The 18,328-nt window shown below is 43.0% G+C and overlaps 2 protein-coding genes across 2 annotated transcripts; both read right to left on the bottom strand.

Annotated features, from left to right (window-relative positions):
- Window positions 1-351: 351 nt before the first annotated feature.
- On the bottom strand, window positions 352-5,663 carry LOC129082413 (zinc finger protein 883-like). Its single transcript, XM_054588120.1, has 5 exons — window positions 5,646-5,663; window positions 4,221-4,344; window positions 2,351-2,931; window positions 669-1,930; window positions 352-514 (listed from the first exon to the last, which is right to left on the bottom strand). The coding sequence occupies exons 1-5, from the start codon at window positions 5,661-5,663 to the stop codon at window positions 352-354; spliced, it is 2,148 nt and encodes a 715-aa protein (XP_054444095.1).
- A 7,168-nt stretch (window positions 5,664-12,831) lies between these two features.
- On the bottom strand, window positions 12,832-17,513 carry LOC129082412 (zinc finger protein 551-like). Its single transcript, XM_054588119.1, has 3 exons — window positions 17,472-17,513; window positions 17,255-17,378; window positions 12,832-15,967 (listed from the first exon to the last, which is right to left on the bottom strand). The coding sequence occupies exons 1-3, from the start codon at window positions 17,511-17,513 to the stop codon at window positions 14,739-14,741; spliced, it is 1,395 nt and encodes a 464-aa protein (XP_054444094.1). The 3' UTR covers window positions 12,832-14,738.
- Window positions 17,514-18,328: the final 815 nt, after the last annotated feature.

Below are 18,328 nucleotides of genomic sequence, written 5' to 3'. Positions count from 1 at the left end.
AGGACTTCCTTCACACAGTACATTTGTAAGACTTTTCACTAGTGTGAACTCTCGTGTTCAATAAAGGTAGAGGTTTGGCTGAAGGACTTTCCACATTTATTACACTCATACAGATTTTCTCCAGGGTGAACTCTCTGGTGATCCATGAGGCTAGAGGAATGCTAAAAGACTTCCCACATATATCACACTTATAAAGCTTCTCTCCAGAATAAACTCGATTTTGTGAATGACTTGGGAGGTTGTCGAAAGGATTTGCCAGTCATTATAGTCATAAGGCATTTCTCCGGTATGATCTTTCTTAATGTCAAATGAGGTTACATTTTTGTCCAAAGGTTTTTCCAGTTGCTTCACTCATAAGGGTTTTTTTCCAGTGTGAATTCTGCAGTGTTGGAAAAGGTTAGAGTGTTGTCTAAAGGACTTCCCACATTCACTACATTCATAAGGCTTTTCTCCAGAATGAACTTGACAGTGTTGAATAAGATGGCTGTGTCGTCTAAAGGATTTCCCAATTTCACTACACTCATACGGCTTTTTTCCAGTATGGACTCTCTGGTGCTGAATGAGGGCAGAGCTTTGGCTGAAGGACTTTCCACAATCAATTCACTCATACATTTTTTTTCCCAGTGTGAATTCTCTGGTGATTATTGAGTACGTATTTGTAGCTAAACCACTTCCCACAATCACTACACTCATATGGCTTTTCTCCAGTGTGAACTCTCTGGTGTTGAATGAGGCCAGAACTGTGGCGGAAGAACTTTCCACAATCATTACACTCATATGGCTTTTCTCCAGTGTGAACTCTCTGGTGTTGAATGAGCGAAGAGCTTGTGCTGAAGGACTTCCCGCAATCACTACACTGATAGGGCTTTTCTCCAGTGTGAACTCTCTGGTGCCGAAGGAGGTGAGATTTGTGGCTAAAAGATTTCCCACACTCACTACACTCATAAGGTCTTTCTCCACTGTGAACTTTCTGGTGTTGAATGAGGTTAGATGTATAGCTAAAGTATTTCCCACATTCACCACACTCATAAGGCTTTTCTCCAGAATGAACTCGACAGTGCTGAATAAGTTGGCTGTGTCGTCTAAAGGATTTCCCACATTCACTACACTCATACGGCTTTTTTCCAGTATGGACTCTCTGGTGCTGAATGAGGGCAGAGCTTTGGCTGAAGGACTTTCCACAATCAATGCACTCATACGGTTTTTCTCCAGTGTGAATTCTTTGGTGGTTATTAAGCACGTATTTGTAGCTAAACCATTTCCCACAATCACTACACTCATATGGCTTTTTGCCAGTATGGACTCTCTGGTGTTGAATGAGGCCAGAACTGTGGCGGAAGAACTTTCCACAATCACTACACTCATATGGCTTTTCTCCAGTGTGAATTCTCTGGTGTTGAATGAGTATATATTTGTAGCTAAAACATTTTCCACAATCACTGCACTCATACGGCTTTTCTCCACTGTGAATTTTCTGGTGTTGAATGAGTATATATTTGTAACTAAAGCATTTCCCACAATCACTACACTCATAAGGCTTTTCTCCAGTGTGAACTCTCTGATGTTGAATAAGGGCAGAGCTTTGGCTGAAAGACTTCCCACAATCACTACACTCATACGGCTTTTCACCAGTGTGAATTCTCTGATGTTGAATGAGATTAAATTTGTGACGAATGCATTTCCCACAAACACTGCACTCATTCAGCTTTTCACCAGTGTGGCTTCTCTGGTGTTCAATAAGCTTACAGCTTCGGCTAAAGAACTTTCCACAATCTCTACACTCATACGGCTTTTCACCAGTGTGAATTCTTTGATGTCGAATTAGGTTAAATTTGCGGCGAAAGCATTTCCCACAAATACTGCAATCATACTGCTTTTCTCCTGTGTGAATTCTGTAGTGTTGAATGAGGCTGGAGGTTTGTCTAAAGGGCTTCCCACAATAATTACACTCATATGGTTTCTCTCCAGTGTGAACCCTTTTGTGTTGAATGAGAGCAGAGCTTTCACTGAAGGACTTTCCACAATCACTGCACTGATAGGGCTTCTTACCAGTATGAATTTTCTGGTGTTTACTGAGATTAAATTTGTAGCTAAAGCATTTCTTACAAATACTACATTCATAAGGCTTTTCTCCAGTGTGAACTCTCTGATGTTGAATGAGGATATATTTGCAGCTGAAGCATTTCCCACAAACTCTGCACTCATATGGCTTTTCTCCAGTGTGAACACTTTGATGTTGAATAAAGGAAAATTTGCGGTTAAAGCATCTCCCACAAACACTGCACTCATACCGCTTTTCTCCCGCATGAACTCTCCTATGTCGAATGAGGTAAAAGATTTGTCTAAAGGCTTTCCCACATTTGCTACACTCATAAAGCCACTCTCCTGAGCAGACACCCTGACACTGAATGACATTGTGATTGTGGCTGGCAGCTTTTTCAGATTCACCCCACCGGTGATGACTTTTTCTATCGCGAAAAGCCTGCCATATCTCACAATTGGGTGGCTCTACACTATTAGGAGTGGTCTGGTGCTGGAGAAGGCCTGAAATGGCTGGAAAGTTTTCCTCAACCTCTCTACTGGTGAAAAGTGCCCCTGATACACAGCACCTGCACCTAGTTACAAACCAGGCCCTGTCCATATCTTCTTTCCAGAGATTCTCTCCACTGGCAGGCCTTGGTTGTTGGTGAAGGTCTGCAATGAAGCAGAAGCCTCTCACACACACGTCACTGAAGAATGCTTTCTGTTCAAGGTATGATGCTTGGAACTCAGTCAGGTGCAAGATAGTTTTCAAGACTGAGACACAGTGCTCACAGGGATGGATCTTCTGCAGTGCTGGAGTTGTTGTAGAAACCTTTACCTGTGACTCTCCTTCTATAGATACACTCTGCTCAGAAGGGACCTTCTCATCTCCCGTCTCATGCCAACAACCTGAAAGCAGAGAAATGCTGAGGAAATGGATCTTGACTTTGGTGGAAGGGGTAAGACCCATTTCAAAAGAATGTCAGAAATAATATGTTGGTTTCATGGGATTATTTGAAAATAAGGGACCTGGAGGCAGGCTACGTAAGGGTCTGTTATGTAGTACTGGGCCTCTAAAATCACATATTAGGGGACACCTCACCAAAAAAAAAAAAGACAGGTTACATGCACCACATGTAAGAGAGAGCCAGACCCAACTCATTCTTCTGCTAACTTCGTACAGAAGGGCTTGTGTGCTAGTGACATGGGCAAGCTGTGCAGAATGTTAGTTACATCTTTCTCCTAGTAAAATTCAAAAAATGAATAGCTGGTGTTTGAGGACTACTTAAGGATATATGCACACTTCATAACACATGCACAGGTCAATGTTTTAGAATACTTCAGAGGAGGCAGTGCAATAAAACAGTGACACACAGAAACCACAAAAGTGAAGGTAGTCAGGAGCCAGGAAGTCACATATTAAATGACAAGTCAACGAAGTATTAAGTATTGGAAACAAAAAGTAAAAATAAGCTGTGGCCAGTGGCACTTGAACCAAAACAACATAGGGGAGGTTGCTGGTATGATCTGAACACAGCCCTTATCTCATGCCCTCTCCCACTGCCAGTCACCAGGACCAGGCCTCCTTTGAGACCATCCTGTGCTGTCCACCCTGTGAAAAATACCAGTGTTTTTCCTGCACCTTCTATTGTGAAACTACTGAGAATCTGAATAATCCGAGTCTTAATAAAAGGCAACAGTGGTGATCAGCCAGCACTGGCCCAGAGCAAGCCAGCATACAACAGTATCCAGGGAAGACAATATTACAAAGAACAATTGAGGAGTATGTTACAAGAACACCCCACGGTTCATGTAAGTAATGACCATGACCTGGCACGGGCAGGCACAATGAACTGTTAGCTAGAGGAAGTGGGGAAGAGCTAGAGGCCATCATCTGGAGGGTTACCAAGCAAGGAAGAGGGCAAGCAAGGTGGGATCCATTAAGCTCTCTGCAAAATTTCTGATTCACAGACATTTCCAGCACCTTTTGAGACAATAGGTAAGAGGGATGCTTGCGGTGTCCATGGCCCAGGGCACACCACACAGCTCAGCACTGGCAGCCATAGCACAAATGACAAGAAAGTGGGGTAAATTAGCAGAGCAAATAGTTTCGCTGTGAAAAAGACAAAGCTACCTCTAAAGAAAATAGGCAAGGCAGCACATCTCCTCAGGATACTGGGCAGATGCAAAGGTCTTACCCACAGATGCTACAAGTGCAAAGATTTCCAGCATCACGTCATAGTACAGAAGCCTCTGGGCCTCATCAAGGAGCCCCCACTCCTCCTGGGAGAAGGCAATGGCCAAGTCTGCAAACGTTGTATCCTGTCAAAACGAGGACAGTTTATTCTATCATCAGTTTCTGTTCTAGGATTCCAAGTTAGTCATACCCCTCAACCCTCCACATCCACAGGGATTCTAATGAGACCTGGGTTAAATCATCTGCCTCCACTTCTCAAAATATTCTATATCCCCCATGACCAACCAACAGACACCCAACTTGACTCAAAGCTGCTCCACCTATACCTGACTCCTTTCCCATTTGTCCCATATCGAGAGAGAGAGAGAGAGAGAGAGAGAGAGAGAGAGAGAAAGAGAGAAAGAGAGAGAGAAAGAGAGAAAGAAAGAAAGAAAGAAAGAAAGAAAGAAAGAAAGAAAGAAAGAAAGAAAGAAAGAAAGAAAGAAAGAAAAAGCAAGCAAAACCAAAAACTCTCCAGTTTCCTGATTCAACTCAGCCTCTCCTGCAGGCTTTGGCCTCTTCTCCAATCTTTGCCTGGGAGACCTCCCAAATGTCATTTCACTTGTTGCCAAAAAGTGGAACCACTTCATATAAATTTCAACCTAAACTAAGGAACCTGGGCTTGGTGGCAGTTCAAGGTCCCCAGGCCCAACGACTGTTAAGAGTGGCACCAGTCTCAGGAGACCTTTATCTCACAGACCAGAAGAATGGGAGGCCCTGAAATAAGCTCCACAAACCAGGACCCTAAGCGATTCTGCAGATTTAGGAATCTGGAAAGAGAAAGGTCTGCTGAGAGCCAGGCTGCCACTGCCAGGACCCATGGGCGCAGGCCGCTAAGTGCTCTCGCCCAGCCTGGGACCAGGTGCCATCCGGGTGACTGCACTACCTCAGGGCCTCCATCCTCAGCACAGACTCTGCCAGTCACCTCACCTTTTACAGGATTCGTACCCAATTGCCGTTATCTCGTCTGGTCTCTCCTTCCTCTGAGCAGTGTTTGGAAAACATTACAACCCGATCTCAGCTAAAGTTCCTCTTTCAGTTACAACGTTCCACAGCCCCCGCGCCCAGAGAAAAGAAGTACAACTCCTCACGCACAACTTTGCCTCAGCTTCTCTGTCGCCTTTAGACACAAAACAGGGCCTGGTTGTCCCGATTCTCCCCGTTCGGCAACCCTGTGTGGTTTAGCCGCCCCTGTGTGTCTTTAAACGGAGGCCCCTCAGCCCGTCACCCTCCCCCACCCCGTCACACCGTGTCACCCAAGAGCGCCTCACGGTCCCAGATGCCGGGGCCTGGGCTGTAGGATGTGACAGGCGCCCTGCACCCGAGCTGAGCTGTAGTGTTCACTAGGTGGGCTGAGGGGGAAAGGCCGCGGGGGACACGCACTCACCTCAACCCTGCGCTTCATCGCGGCTGCCGCCAGCGGACTCTGGGCAGAGCAGAGGCTGCGATGCTCCGAGGCCCCGATCCGGCCAGTTGCCGATCTTCAAGCTTGGGAACGTGCCTCTGAGCAGCAAGTACCACTTCTCTGGTGCCTCTACGGTCGCCACCTCAAGCTCTGGAGCTTCTGACTTGAAAAACAGACCGGAGAGCTCAAAATGACCGCCACTAAGACGACGAAGGAAATCCCGCCCCAACCTGCTGCGCACGCACGAAAATGCCCCACCCCTGAGCGCTCAGGGGCTCAATCGCACCATCCTTGTTCGCATTGCCCTCTGGGTAATGTAGTTTCCTCAGCAGCACAGGGGCGTTAGCGGTCCAGACTCTGACCTTGGTGAATAAGGAGGTTGTGACTCCCCTAGTGGCGCTGGGATATGACAACTTTAGGATTCAGGGGCGGTTCCAGGTTTCTGAGGCGTGTGGCCTGCATTATTTGGTGATGTTCCTTCCAACTCCGTGTAACTCAGAATGCTCCGAGGCAAAAGGTATTATTCCTGTTATTCCTTAATACTACAAATCTAAGTGGACAGGTGTTTTAATTCAGACACAAAATGCATCCACTCTTACCTGGGCTGTGGTAAACATTTTCTGCTAATTCAAATACATGGAGTCAGAATAAGTAGACTGTGCAACTTTCTGTATGTTTAGTCTGAGCCATGACTTGGAAGATAAGGAGGGATTTAGTTTACCCTAGAGGAGGACAAGGAGTTACCTTTGCCTCTAGTTCCCACAGAGAACATCTCTCTTGTCTGTATCCTCAGTGACCGTGTCTGTTGAGCTCCAAAAGTCTAAATTCAGCTCCTATTCTGAAGAACTTAAACGGATCCTTATTCAAATTCTTAAGATCTTTAATAGGAGAAGCTTACGTACACTAGCAATGCAGCTTCTCCCAATGGTAGCTGGCTGGGAAGAATCCACACTGCTCCCAGTACAGGATTCCTTTCTATAGGGGTTCACAGTAAAACCATATTGTGGGTAGTCATGTAGACAACCACAAAGAACAATGCCTTCCTAAGTTAACAGATAATATCAGGCAGTTATCCCACTGTACACATTTATTAACCCTCCTCTTGGAAGCATGATGTTTATCTTTGGGTGCATTCCTGTTTTCTGGGTACTCAGCCAAGCCTGAGGTTACAGAAAGTTAAAACAGGGAGTCCAGCATCTTACAGACACCTTTGCTTCTGGAGCCACATTGCACCTCTAGGTGGGTTTCTGTACTTTATAGAGCAACATTCATTATCCATTAAGTATTTCCAACTCAATATTCTAAGTTATATTCAATTCTTGTAAATATCTGACATATTTCTCAAACTGAGAAACTTATCAAGTTCCATTTGGGTATGGGATAGTAACTACAGTGCTCTCAAGCAGGGCACATGTGGAAACGGGGCATCTGAACACCATCATCTCATTTTGTTTTGATGAGAAGTGATTATCATTACTCTGGTGATTGCTGGGAATATTGTGCATGAGGAATTCATGTGTCAGGGGGAAAAAAAGGTATAAAATGCAATTTACAGAAAGATATTAATAACAATTATGTAATTAAAAGACAGTGGTAGAAATATCTCTGGGAAAATATCAGTGGAGGGGGAAAAAGAGTTAAGACCTCAGATAATATTTATCAAGAGACACTAAAGTCTGACTTAGGCTGAGGCCAATCTTGGTATTGTGATTCTTTTTAATTGGTTTCATTTTAGCAAATTTATAGGGTTTTCTCATTGAAGTTTTAAGTTACAATTTTATGACTAATATGAAACTCTTCTAGTCTAATTATTATGTGTCCTTTAACGAAGACTCTGCTCAAATATGTTGCCTATTTAATGTGTTGCCAATTTGCTGTTTCTTATTGATTTCTGTGATTTATATAAAAGTTTTTTAGTCAGATGCAATTTCTCTTCTATAATTCTGTGTTGGCAATTTTTAATATTTTAGGTTATGTAATATGTGTAAATATTATGCAATTTCTGTTTTTAGAGGTGTCTTTACTAGTAATTAGCAATTCCTCAATACTGCATTGTTTTGGTTATAGTTTTTATTAAAATTTCTCTATACAAATTGTTATGTAATTCCTTTCTCCTGATTGAACCCTAAGTGATAGTGAGTTGGTTCTGGCAATAGTCCTAGGCGATAAACCCATAAGAATGAAATTTGGAGATTGGTTTGGCCATACCCTTGGGCTTGAATGAAGTGCTCAGCATCCAGCCCATGAGAAATCAGATGCTACTGACTCATGGCACACAATGGTATCATAATTAATGTTACTTGAGACTGACTTTGATAAAGTGGCAAGTATCACACATCTTGAGACCAGTGAGGTGAGCAATGAGCATTAAGGCAGTGAGAATGACTACAAAGACTGTGGTTAGGAAAGAATACTTTTGAGTTCATGTTATTGCTTACAAAAAGAAAATGGTAAACTCAAGTCTCCGTATGAGAAAGTTCCATGATAGCCCGAAAAGAAGCTCTGATTTCTGTAGCTACAAGGTATATATTGCTGAAAAATCAAAACATGTATTCTTTTTATTATAATAAAAGTAGAATACAGTATCACAATATTTCTCATGTAAAACTTAAGGCGCTGATACATAAAGCAAAATTCAGAATCTTAGAATGGGGACATACGGTTAAATGAAGAAGAAAATAATCTGGAACTCTAAAGTGACTGAGTCTCTTTTGCCAAGTGTCTGGTCTTCCTCTGAATATCACCTGGGGTAGCCACTTGTAAAAAAAAAATGCCAATTCACCCTGACCTGTGTGGCTCAGTTTGTTGGACATTGTCCTGCAAAACAAAACGTCGCTGGTTCGGTTCCCAGTTCAATTCACAGTCAGAACACATGCCTAGGTTGTAGGTTCAGTCTTTGGTCGGAGTGGGTAGGAGAGGCAACTGATGGATGTTTCTCTCTCACAAGGATGTTTCCCTCTATCTTTCTCCCTCCCTTTCCCTCTCTCTAAAAATAAATAAATAAAATTTTATTGGAAGAGATGGCAATTCTTCTGAAGACTTACCACAACAAACCATAACTTATACTAACTCCCTTCATGATCCAGTAAAATAACAGGCACATCAGAAAAATTGATATTTTGCCAGTTTTTATTGTCAGAAAAGAGGGGAGCAACTGTGGGTATGGGTTCTAAGGCTGTTTAACCAATAAGGGTAAAATATACAAAGAGACCAAATACAATATATGAATGGATCAAATTCATTGACATTGTGCAGTACTAGAGAGTCTGGATTTACTGTGTTAGCTCATGAAGAGGGAGGAGGTGGCTCTAACAACCTGTGTGTTAAGTTGACTGTGGAGTAATTGGTGACTTTTTAGTTAATGAGGCGGAGATGCCAGAGTTAGTCTTGCATGGTGTACAAGACAGTTGTGGGGCTTAGGGACAGAAATATTGGCTGAATTTATCATGTGTGAGAAGTACATCTGTACATGCATTAATGTTATATCTTATATGTATTTTACAATGTTGACATTTGGAGGCCCACAGACCTGGAAGAGACTGCCCTTCCCAGGGCTGGTTAATTCTAAAAGATAATAATAAATATGCCCAACCACCTAAATTTTTCATGTGCAAACCAATTCAAAACCATACCACCGTCTACCTCCTTTATCTGACTCTCACAAAAGCCAGTATGTCCCCTAAATCAACTCAGGATGAAGTCCCAAAAATTTAAGGACCACCCCTATGCCCCAAAGCCCGCCAGAATTCTTCAAACTCAACCATCTTATATGCAACGCTGACTCGCCTTTCTCAAGGAAACTGCTAGGAAGTTTCAGGCCCTCTTTACCAGACCTCCCTTTCTTTGAGTCTGTCAGACATAATTAGCTGTTGTTTCTCTGAGCCTCTATTCTCAGGACTGAAGAGATTATTAGAAGTATTCCCCACCCAGGTGTTTTCAAATGTACACAAACAGGACACACCAGACCAGAGCACCTGGACACGGAACACAAAGGTAACAGCAAACTGAAATTGCACAATCAGCCTGAAACCTCCTCATTTACTAAAACTTATCACCACGACTACCCAGTTACGAGGTCTCCTCCCCCTTAGGGCAGGTGCATTTCTCTGCACCTAGAGCTCTCCCTCTCTTGGGAAAGTCAAAAAAATTAAGCTTTGCTCTCTGGGTTTTCTTCTCTTTGTGAATTCTTTCACAGCCTGCATTACCAGCCGCCCTAACACAAAGGATTGTGCCCACTCTCTCCTCACTCCTTTATGCCTTCCAAGCAACCTGTGCTTTGCCATGTGGCCGTGTGTGGCACAGCGGGTCGCTGCTCTTGGGAACTGTAACTAATGAAAACTTCTTACACATTAAACTCTCCATGTCACCATGCAGTCACCTCTGTAAATGAAAACTCCATGGGTATAATTGAGATAATTTGTGTAGGGAGTTGGGTGACGCTGCTGGACAGAAGAGCATGCCTCCCTGATTGCTCTTGGCTGCCTAAGTGGATTCATTAAACAGCCTGCAAGGCTGGGGAAGGCACAGCTGGCTGTTAGCCTTCTTACACTTTGGCTGCCATTTCTTTATTCTGTGAATATGTACGCTGCCATTGAACTCCAAATCAAGTATAAGATCTCCAAAGATATGCCTTTATGGCTACCTTCATTTAGTTTTTGTTGCTGAAATCTTCTAGGATATACAGTTGGATCCCTGGGTGCCATTTGATTCTCTATTCCAACATACCCAGAGGGCATGACTAAGATAATTGGATAACATACAAGGGAAATTTTTAGGAGTGAGAAACTTTCCCTCAATAAGAAAGTTTTGTGACTTGACCCAACAACACTGAAGTTAGTGTGGGCTAACCCATTTTCATCCAACTCTTGTAAGCAAAATCATACATTGATTCACAGAGATGTCTCTGGCATAACTGTGTTACTAGAAGGAAACCGGACTGCAGCAGGTCTGCCTAGGGCCAGCCTGTAGCGTATAGGCTCTTGACTGCGCAGGCAACATTTCAGCTGGTAATTTTGTGTCTATGTTTACTAAAGCTGAAGACAGTGAAAGAAGGAAAAGCTTAGGATAAAAGAAGCAACAGGAGAGAAACTTGGGGGGGCTACTATGCCTCTCTAGAAACCTTATAGGAAATAAGTGAGCCAAGGAGGGGCTGACACCAGCTTACTGGGGAGTCAGATAAAACGGGACCGTGATGAAAGATTCAGGGGGTCAGTCTGGGGACAAGCTGCTACTGTCCATTGCTGTCCTGGTTTCCAGTCTTTTGGGGACCCTCAGACTTTAAAAGGTGCATGTCTCTGGGGAAAAAGGAGGAGAAAGAGAAAGGTGTGGGTTTTCTCTGGGAAAGCAGAGCGTGCACTGGAACCTTCATTTTGAGGGTTTTAATGGCTGGACATCTAGGGGAAATTTTAGGAGTGGATCTTAATAAAATATTCATCAGCTTTATGCTGATGTGCCAAAATGAGATTTATTCCCTTAACTTAATCTGTACTTAGGTGTGGTTGGCAGGAGTGCTACTAATTGTCAACCACTTACACTTTTTTTTTCTTTGGTAAACCACTTACTCCTGTGTCCTTGGTAGTAGAAGATAGGATTTTGTGACTAACTAAATGGCTGTAATCACTTTGGCCATTTAATTATGTTTCTGTTCCATTTGTCCTGGCTTTCTGGCCTGTCTCAACCTCATGTTCAGTGGTATCATTTTGGCAGTCAGAAATTGATCACAGTGAGAGTATTTACACCAGAGAAATGGACAAATATTACTAACCTAGACTTGACTTAATGTATTATTGAATGTTTAAAGAAATTGGTAGGGAATATGGGGGTTTTTTTGGGGGGGTGGGTGGAATATATCTTTTTCCATTACCATTTATCCCTATTTTACCCCCCAGTAGAGAATGTTAACAATGCAGATTAAATTTACAAGTGTACGGTAACAGTAGGCTTTAAATTGTATGTAAAAAATTGAGGAAAAAACTCTTTATCTAGTATTCAAATATAATTGTTCCATATGTCAAAGAAGTCACTTGGGTCACTGAGGAATGACTAAAATTCTAACATATGTCTTTGTTGCTGCACCGTCTATTGGTTAAAATAATTTGTAAAAAGAAAATAAGCAAAAGATTCTGAACATTTTACCAAAGGAAATAAAGAGATGGTAATTGAATGTAGGAATGAGTGGCCACCATATGGGTTCTTAGAAAAATGGAATTAAAACCAAAGTGAGTTAGCACTACGGTAATTTACAGGACTAATATTTACAAAGATTAATCATAGCAAGTGCTGGCAAGGTTGCAGAAGAACTGGAATTTTCATACGCTGTGGGTGGGTGGTAAAGCAAAGGGAACGATCATTTTAGATCATAGTTCTGCATTTCTGAACGTGTAAAACATTCTCCAACACTGTAACAGTTTGGAAATAAAACATATCAATATAACGAACTGAATGCAAATATTCGTAACAGCTTTATTTGTAATACTCCAAACCTGGAAATAACCCAAACCATAAGCAGACCAATGGATAAACAGAGTGGTTATCCATCAAACAGAATAATACTTAGCAATAAAAAGAATAAACTATTCACATATGCATTATTGTTGAATCTTCAAATAACTGTGCAGCATGAAAGAAACCAGTATTTTTTAACATGTATACACCTTATAATGCCTATTATAGAAAATATGAACTAACCTATGGTAAAGAAAGATAAATCAATGATTGCCTGGAGGGCTGGGGGAAGCAGAGAAGATTATAAAAAAGCAGGAGGAAGCCCTGGCTGGTGTGGCTCAGTGGACTGAGCACCTGCCTATGAACCGAAAGGTCATCAGTTTGATTCCCAGTCAGGGCATATGTCTGGGTTGTGGGCCAGGTTCCCAGTAGGGGCAAGTAAGAGGCAACCACACAGTGATGTTTCTCTCTCTCTCTCTCTCCCTCCCTTCCCCTCTCTTTAAGAATAAATAAATAAAATTTTAAGGAAAAAAAAAGGAGATAGAGGGTGGGGCAAATGAAGGTTCACAGTTGTTTGTATGGAAAATAATACAACAGTTAATTAATGATAATACGAGACTAAAATTTGTGTTTTGCAGACTAACAACTGTAAGCCTAAATTTTCTCCACCCTGTATATGGGTGACAGGTAAGTTCATTTCAGTATGACAGTGTCATAGCTTTATACGTATACCAGAGCTCACCAAACAATCCACATCAGGTAAGTGCACTTTGTCATATGTCAATCATAAAGGAACCTGAATAAAGCTTTAAAAAGTGGTTCTTAATAAAGATCTAGACATCTCTGTTTTGTAGAAAGTCAGGTTGGCAACACTGTATAGATTTTACCATCTCTCTCCTCATGTCCTAGGAGGGGCAGCCTTGCCTCAGCAGCAGCAAATGCTGGCAAACAGTGAAGACTCTTGGCATCAAATCAACAGTAATGCTGACTGGGTCATAATAGACACATCCTGAGAATGACAAGATCATCCTTCTACTTTTTCTTTTCTGTAGAGCAACAACCTTGAGGTGAACACCAAGAGAGGCCAGAAGAATCCACAAAGGCATTACATTATTTTCTCTGCCAGTGACTTCAGCTATAGGAAACAGTTATGGGGGCCCAAGAATGTTTTTACACACAGATTACACAAGCCATAGTCCCTGAAGCATTCATGGATGAACGTTCAAAAGAGGCACCTTTCATCTAATTTATTGCAGTCTCTTCCACTCATTATTAATACGGTGTTTCGGTCCCAATTGTAGTTCCACATAACCTGCAGAGTTTTACAATAAATGATACCAGCCTATAAAATTTTGTACATTATGGCACATGGGACCTTTGCAAAACCTGTGGAGGATGTCCCCTCAACATAGCTGGGAATTATATAAAAGTAAAAAAAGGAATAAAATTCATGTTGCTCATAGAAACACAACAGGATGCTTCTTCTTCAGGGTGACCTTTGACCTCCCCAATAGTCAGGGAACAAGGCTGCAAATTCTGACCACAAAGCCATGCAGTATTTTTTTTCAAGGCCTTGGGCACCAATGCAAAATAAACCAATACTGAACAAAGAGCAATTTTCTTCCATCATTCTGTCCCTTCCAAAGCATAGGAAATTTGTGATCCCCACAAAATCTGTTCACTCCTACATGCTGACAGATCACAATTCTGCTTTCAAATCATCCCATGCACTAAATAGATACACCAAAGTTAGAGGCACAATAGCAAAAAGACCACTGGAATAAGACCATATACCAGAGCAGCGTACAGCAAGCAGTTGGTGAAAGAGAACCTGTAAAACTTTATCACAGCATATGAGAACAATGTGGTGAAACAGATAGTCCTTCTTAGCTGAGGATAGGTTTTCTGAGACAAAACAGAGTCAGCTTCATTCCCCAGTCAGAGAAGAGGGAATGAGGATCCTGCCAAGAGCTCAGAGAATTGATCATTTTTTCAAGAAAAAGGGACAACAGAGGTCGGCTTCCCTGAACACATTGTGCAGGTGGGACAGGTGGTAGTAGTGAAATGACTTCAGCCCCAAAAACTGACATCAATCTCTGGTAATACCCCTGGGCAGGTTAGAAAGTGGAAAGCAGCTTCTTAAAGACATGCTTGTACCTGAAACTTATGAGGAATCTAGCATGGTATATGTTCTGTTAAAAGGGCTTAAAAAGGCATAAAAAAGGTAAAAGGATCTCAAAGGAGGATCCCTCCTGTGTTGATATACAGAGTGAGGAAATAAAACATTCACAGCACATTTAATGCTTTTCTCCAGTGTGAACTCTCTGGTGTTTAGGGAGGTGAGATTTATGGCTAAGATATTTCCCACTTTTGCTACACTCATAAGGCTTTTCCCCAGAATGAACTTGATGGTGTGGAGTAATATGGTAGCATTGTCTAAAAGATTTCCCACATTGACAACACTCATATGGCTTTTCTACAGTATGAACTCTCTGGTAATTAATGAGGTTAGATTTGTAGCTAAAGCATTTCCCACTATCACTGCACTCTTAAGGCTTTCCTCCAGCATGAATTCTCTGGTGTTGAATGAGGATGATTTTTTAGCTAAAGTATTTACCATAACCACTACAGTCATACGGTCTTTTCTACATTGTGAACTCTCTGATGTTTAATGAGGTTAAATTTGCGGCTAAAACATTTTCCACAAGCACTGCACTCATAAGGCTTTTCTCCACTGTGGACTCTCTGGTGTTCAATGAGCTTAGAGTTCTGTCTGAAGGATTTCCCACAATCTCTACATTCATATGGCTTTTCCCCAGTGTGAATTCTCTGATGTTGAACAAGGTTAAATTTGCGGCAAAACCATTTTGCACAAACACTACACTCATACCGCTTTTCTCCAGTGTGTATTCTCTGGTGTTCAATGAGGGCAGAGCTTTGTCTGAAGGACTTCCCACAATCACTACATTCATACGGTTTTTCTCCAGTATGAATTCTCTGGTGATTAATAAGGATATATTTATACCTAAAACATTTCCCACAAACACTGCACTCATTTGGCTTTTCTCCAGTGTGACCTCTCTGATGTTGAATGAGATTAGAGCTTTGGCTGAAGGACTTCCCACAATCTCTACACTCATATGGCTTTTCTCCAGTGTGAACACTCTGATGTCGAATAAGGAAAAATTTACGGTTAAAGCATTTCCCACAAACACTGCACTCATATGGCTTTTCTACCCGGTGAGCTCTCCCACACTGAATAAGGTTAAAGAGCTTTCTATAGGCTTTCCCACATTTGCTACACTCATAAAACCATTCTCCAGAGCAGACGCCCTGACGTTGAACAAGTTTGTGGTTGTGGCTGGCAGCTTTTTCACATTCACCCCACTGGTGATGACTTTTTCCACCGAGAAAGGCCTGCCCGCCATTGTGGGGTTCCTCACTGTAAGGAGTGGCCTGGTGCTGGAGAAGGCCCGAGATGGCTGGGAAGTCCTTCCCAACCACCCTACTGGTGAGAGGCGCCTCTGATACATGACACCTGCCTCTGGTCACAAACGAGGCCCTGTCCGTGTCTCCTTTCCAGAGTTTCTCTGCACTCACAGGCCTCTGCTGCTGGTGAAGGTCTGCACTGAAACAGAAGCCTCTCACACATGCACCACTGAAGAATGCTTTCTGCTGAAGGTACGCTGCTTGGAACTGAGTCAGATGCAAAATAGTTTTCAAGATTGAGACACAGTGCTCACAGGGATGGGTCTTCTGGGGTGCAGGAGCTGTCTTAGAAGCCCCAACCTGTGACTCTCCTTCTACAGATACACTCTGCTCAGAAGGGGCCTCCTCATCTTCCTTTTTATGCCAACAACCTGAAAGCAGAGAAATGCTGAGGAAATGAATGTCAATATTGGTGGGAGAGGAAAGTCCAATTACAAAGATGTCAGATACAATACATTGGTTCCATGGGACTATCTGAAAGTAAGGGACCTGGAGGCAGGTTGAATACGGTGTTGCTGTGCAGTACTGAACCACCAAGATCACAAAATAGGGGAGGCCTCACCACAAAAAGGACACAAAGATGACAAGTACTACATGGAAGAGAAGTATCTCTAACTCATCTGCTGCTAACAGCGTTTGTCAGGGCTTGTGTGCTGGTGACATGGGCAGGCTGTGTAGGAGGTTGGTTATGTTTATTTTCCAGTTAAATTAAATGAATGAGAGATTGGTGTCTGGGGACTATGAAGGATGTATGTATACCTCATAACACATGCACAGGACAATACTGGATAATACTGCAGAGGGGGCTGTGCAGAGAAACAGGTGATGCATGGAGGCCACAGACATGAAGAAAATAAGGAGTTGGGATATCACAGATGAAATGACAAGTCAATAAAGTGTTATGGATGACATAGAAAGGAAAAAATAGGTGTGGCCAGTGGCATTAGCAACGAAATACTATTGGACACCAGCCACGTTCCTGGTATGATCTGAACACAGCTCTTATCTCATGCCCTCTCCACAGCTGACATAACGAGGGCCAGGCCTCCCCTGAGACCATTTTTCCATGTCTACCCTGTGAAAAAACCAGGGTTCTCCCTTTATACTCCAATGTACTCAGAATGTGAATGATTCGAGTTTTAATGAAAGACAATGGTGGCGAGCAGCCAGCACTAACCCAGAGCAACTCAGCATATAATACTATTTAGGGAAGACAATATTACAAAGAAAGACTTAAAGAGAATCTTACGAGAACAGTCCACAGCTCATGTAAGTAATGCCCATGACCTGGCACAAGCAGTAACAATGAATGGTTAGTTACAGGAAGCGGGCAGAACTGGAAGTCATGGATCTGGGCATAGTCACCCTGCCAGAGAGAAGGCAAGCAAGGTGGGATCCATGAAGCTGTCTGTGAGACTCCTGACTCCCAGACACTTCCCTGCACTCTTTGAGGCAACACATGTTAGAACTGCTCAGGAAGTTCATGGCTCAGGACATTCCACACAGCCCGTACTAGCAGCCACAGCACAGTCGACAACAGAGTGGTAGAAATTAGCAGAGCCCATGATCTGGTTGTGGGAAAGGCAATGCTACCTATGGAGAAAATAGGAAAGGCAGGATATCACCTCAGGACATGAGGAAAGATGTGAAGGTCTTACCCACAGATGCTACAAGTGCAAAGATCTCCAGCATCACATCGCAGTGCAGAAGTCTCTGAGCCTCATTAAGGAGCCTCCACTCCTCCTGGGAGAAGGCGATGGCCACATCCTCAAACTTCATTTCCTGTCAGAATGAAGAGAGTTCATTCCATGATCAGCTTCTCTCCTAGTATTCCAAGTCTGTCCTACTCCCCACCCTCCACATTTATCGGCTCACTTGAGTCACCACATCAGAGCAGATACCAGGTCTTGGTGCCATAGTTGGCACTGTCTCCAGATACCCCCACTGATACTGTGTCTTCCCACAACAGGCTGATGGGCGGATAGACAATACCTGAGCTCTGAGCCTGGCACATAGGCCATGCTGCCTCTTGTCAGTACAGTGGGTGTCACAATCACAGGTAGGAAGAGAAGTTGGCCATTGAGATGGTGTGAATCATTTGACACCGGTCTTCTCAGGCAATTACCACTGTGGTCTCCCAGATTATCCCTCTAAGACATGAAAAATAAGGCATCCCGTTCAACCTATGACCTCCACCGCAGGGGCCTGTGGCCTTCAGTTTATGCTACTCTCTGCACATCCGTTTTTTAATCACCCCTCTCACACAGCTACCTTCTCAGAAGGACAGCCTGAAATGTACCACAGTCCTACCACGACAGACACTATTCCCTGATTAGCTTCTTTCCCAGGATTCTAATTTCACCACCTCCATAATCTATCTCCTGCTTACCTTTCCCCCTTCCCCATGGCACCGGAGGTTTTCAAGCCCAGCAACACTGACGTCTGCTTTTTCATCAAAGTCCCATTAATCACTGTATCAGCCCTCAACAACAATAAGCAAGTGGGCAAATAAATGGAATCTAATCTCTGGACCTGGCATGAAGCACCACCATACCTCCTCTTTTCAGGAAATTCTGATGTTCCCCATATCTGTCTCTTCCAGAATCCACCAGACATGGGCTGACCCTTCATTCACTCTTACGTCACTGCAAGGGCCCAGAGGCCATAAGTTCACACTCCCCCTCCAAGTGCACCTTACTCTTCCTACCACACCTCTCTCTTATACCTGCACT

Source organism: Pteronotus mesoamericanus, unplaced genomic scaffold (assembly GCF_021234165.1).
Source record: "Pteronotus mesoamericanus isolate MK-2021 breed Mesoamerican mustached bat unplaced genomic scaffold, CSHL_Meso_final scaffold_128, whole genome shotgun sequence".
Classification (NCBI taxonomy): domain Eukaryota; kingdom Metazoa; phylum Chordata; class Mammalia; order Chiroptera; family Mormoopidae; genus Pteronotus; species Pteronotus mesoamericanus.
Note: the sequence above shows the minus strand (reverse complement) of the source record. Positions and strands in the feature narration are given on the sequence as shown.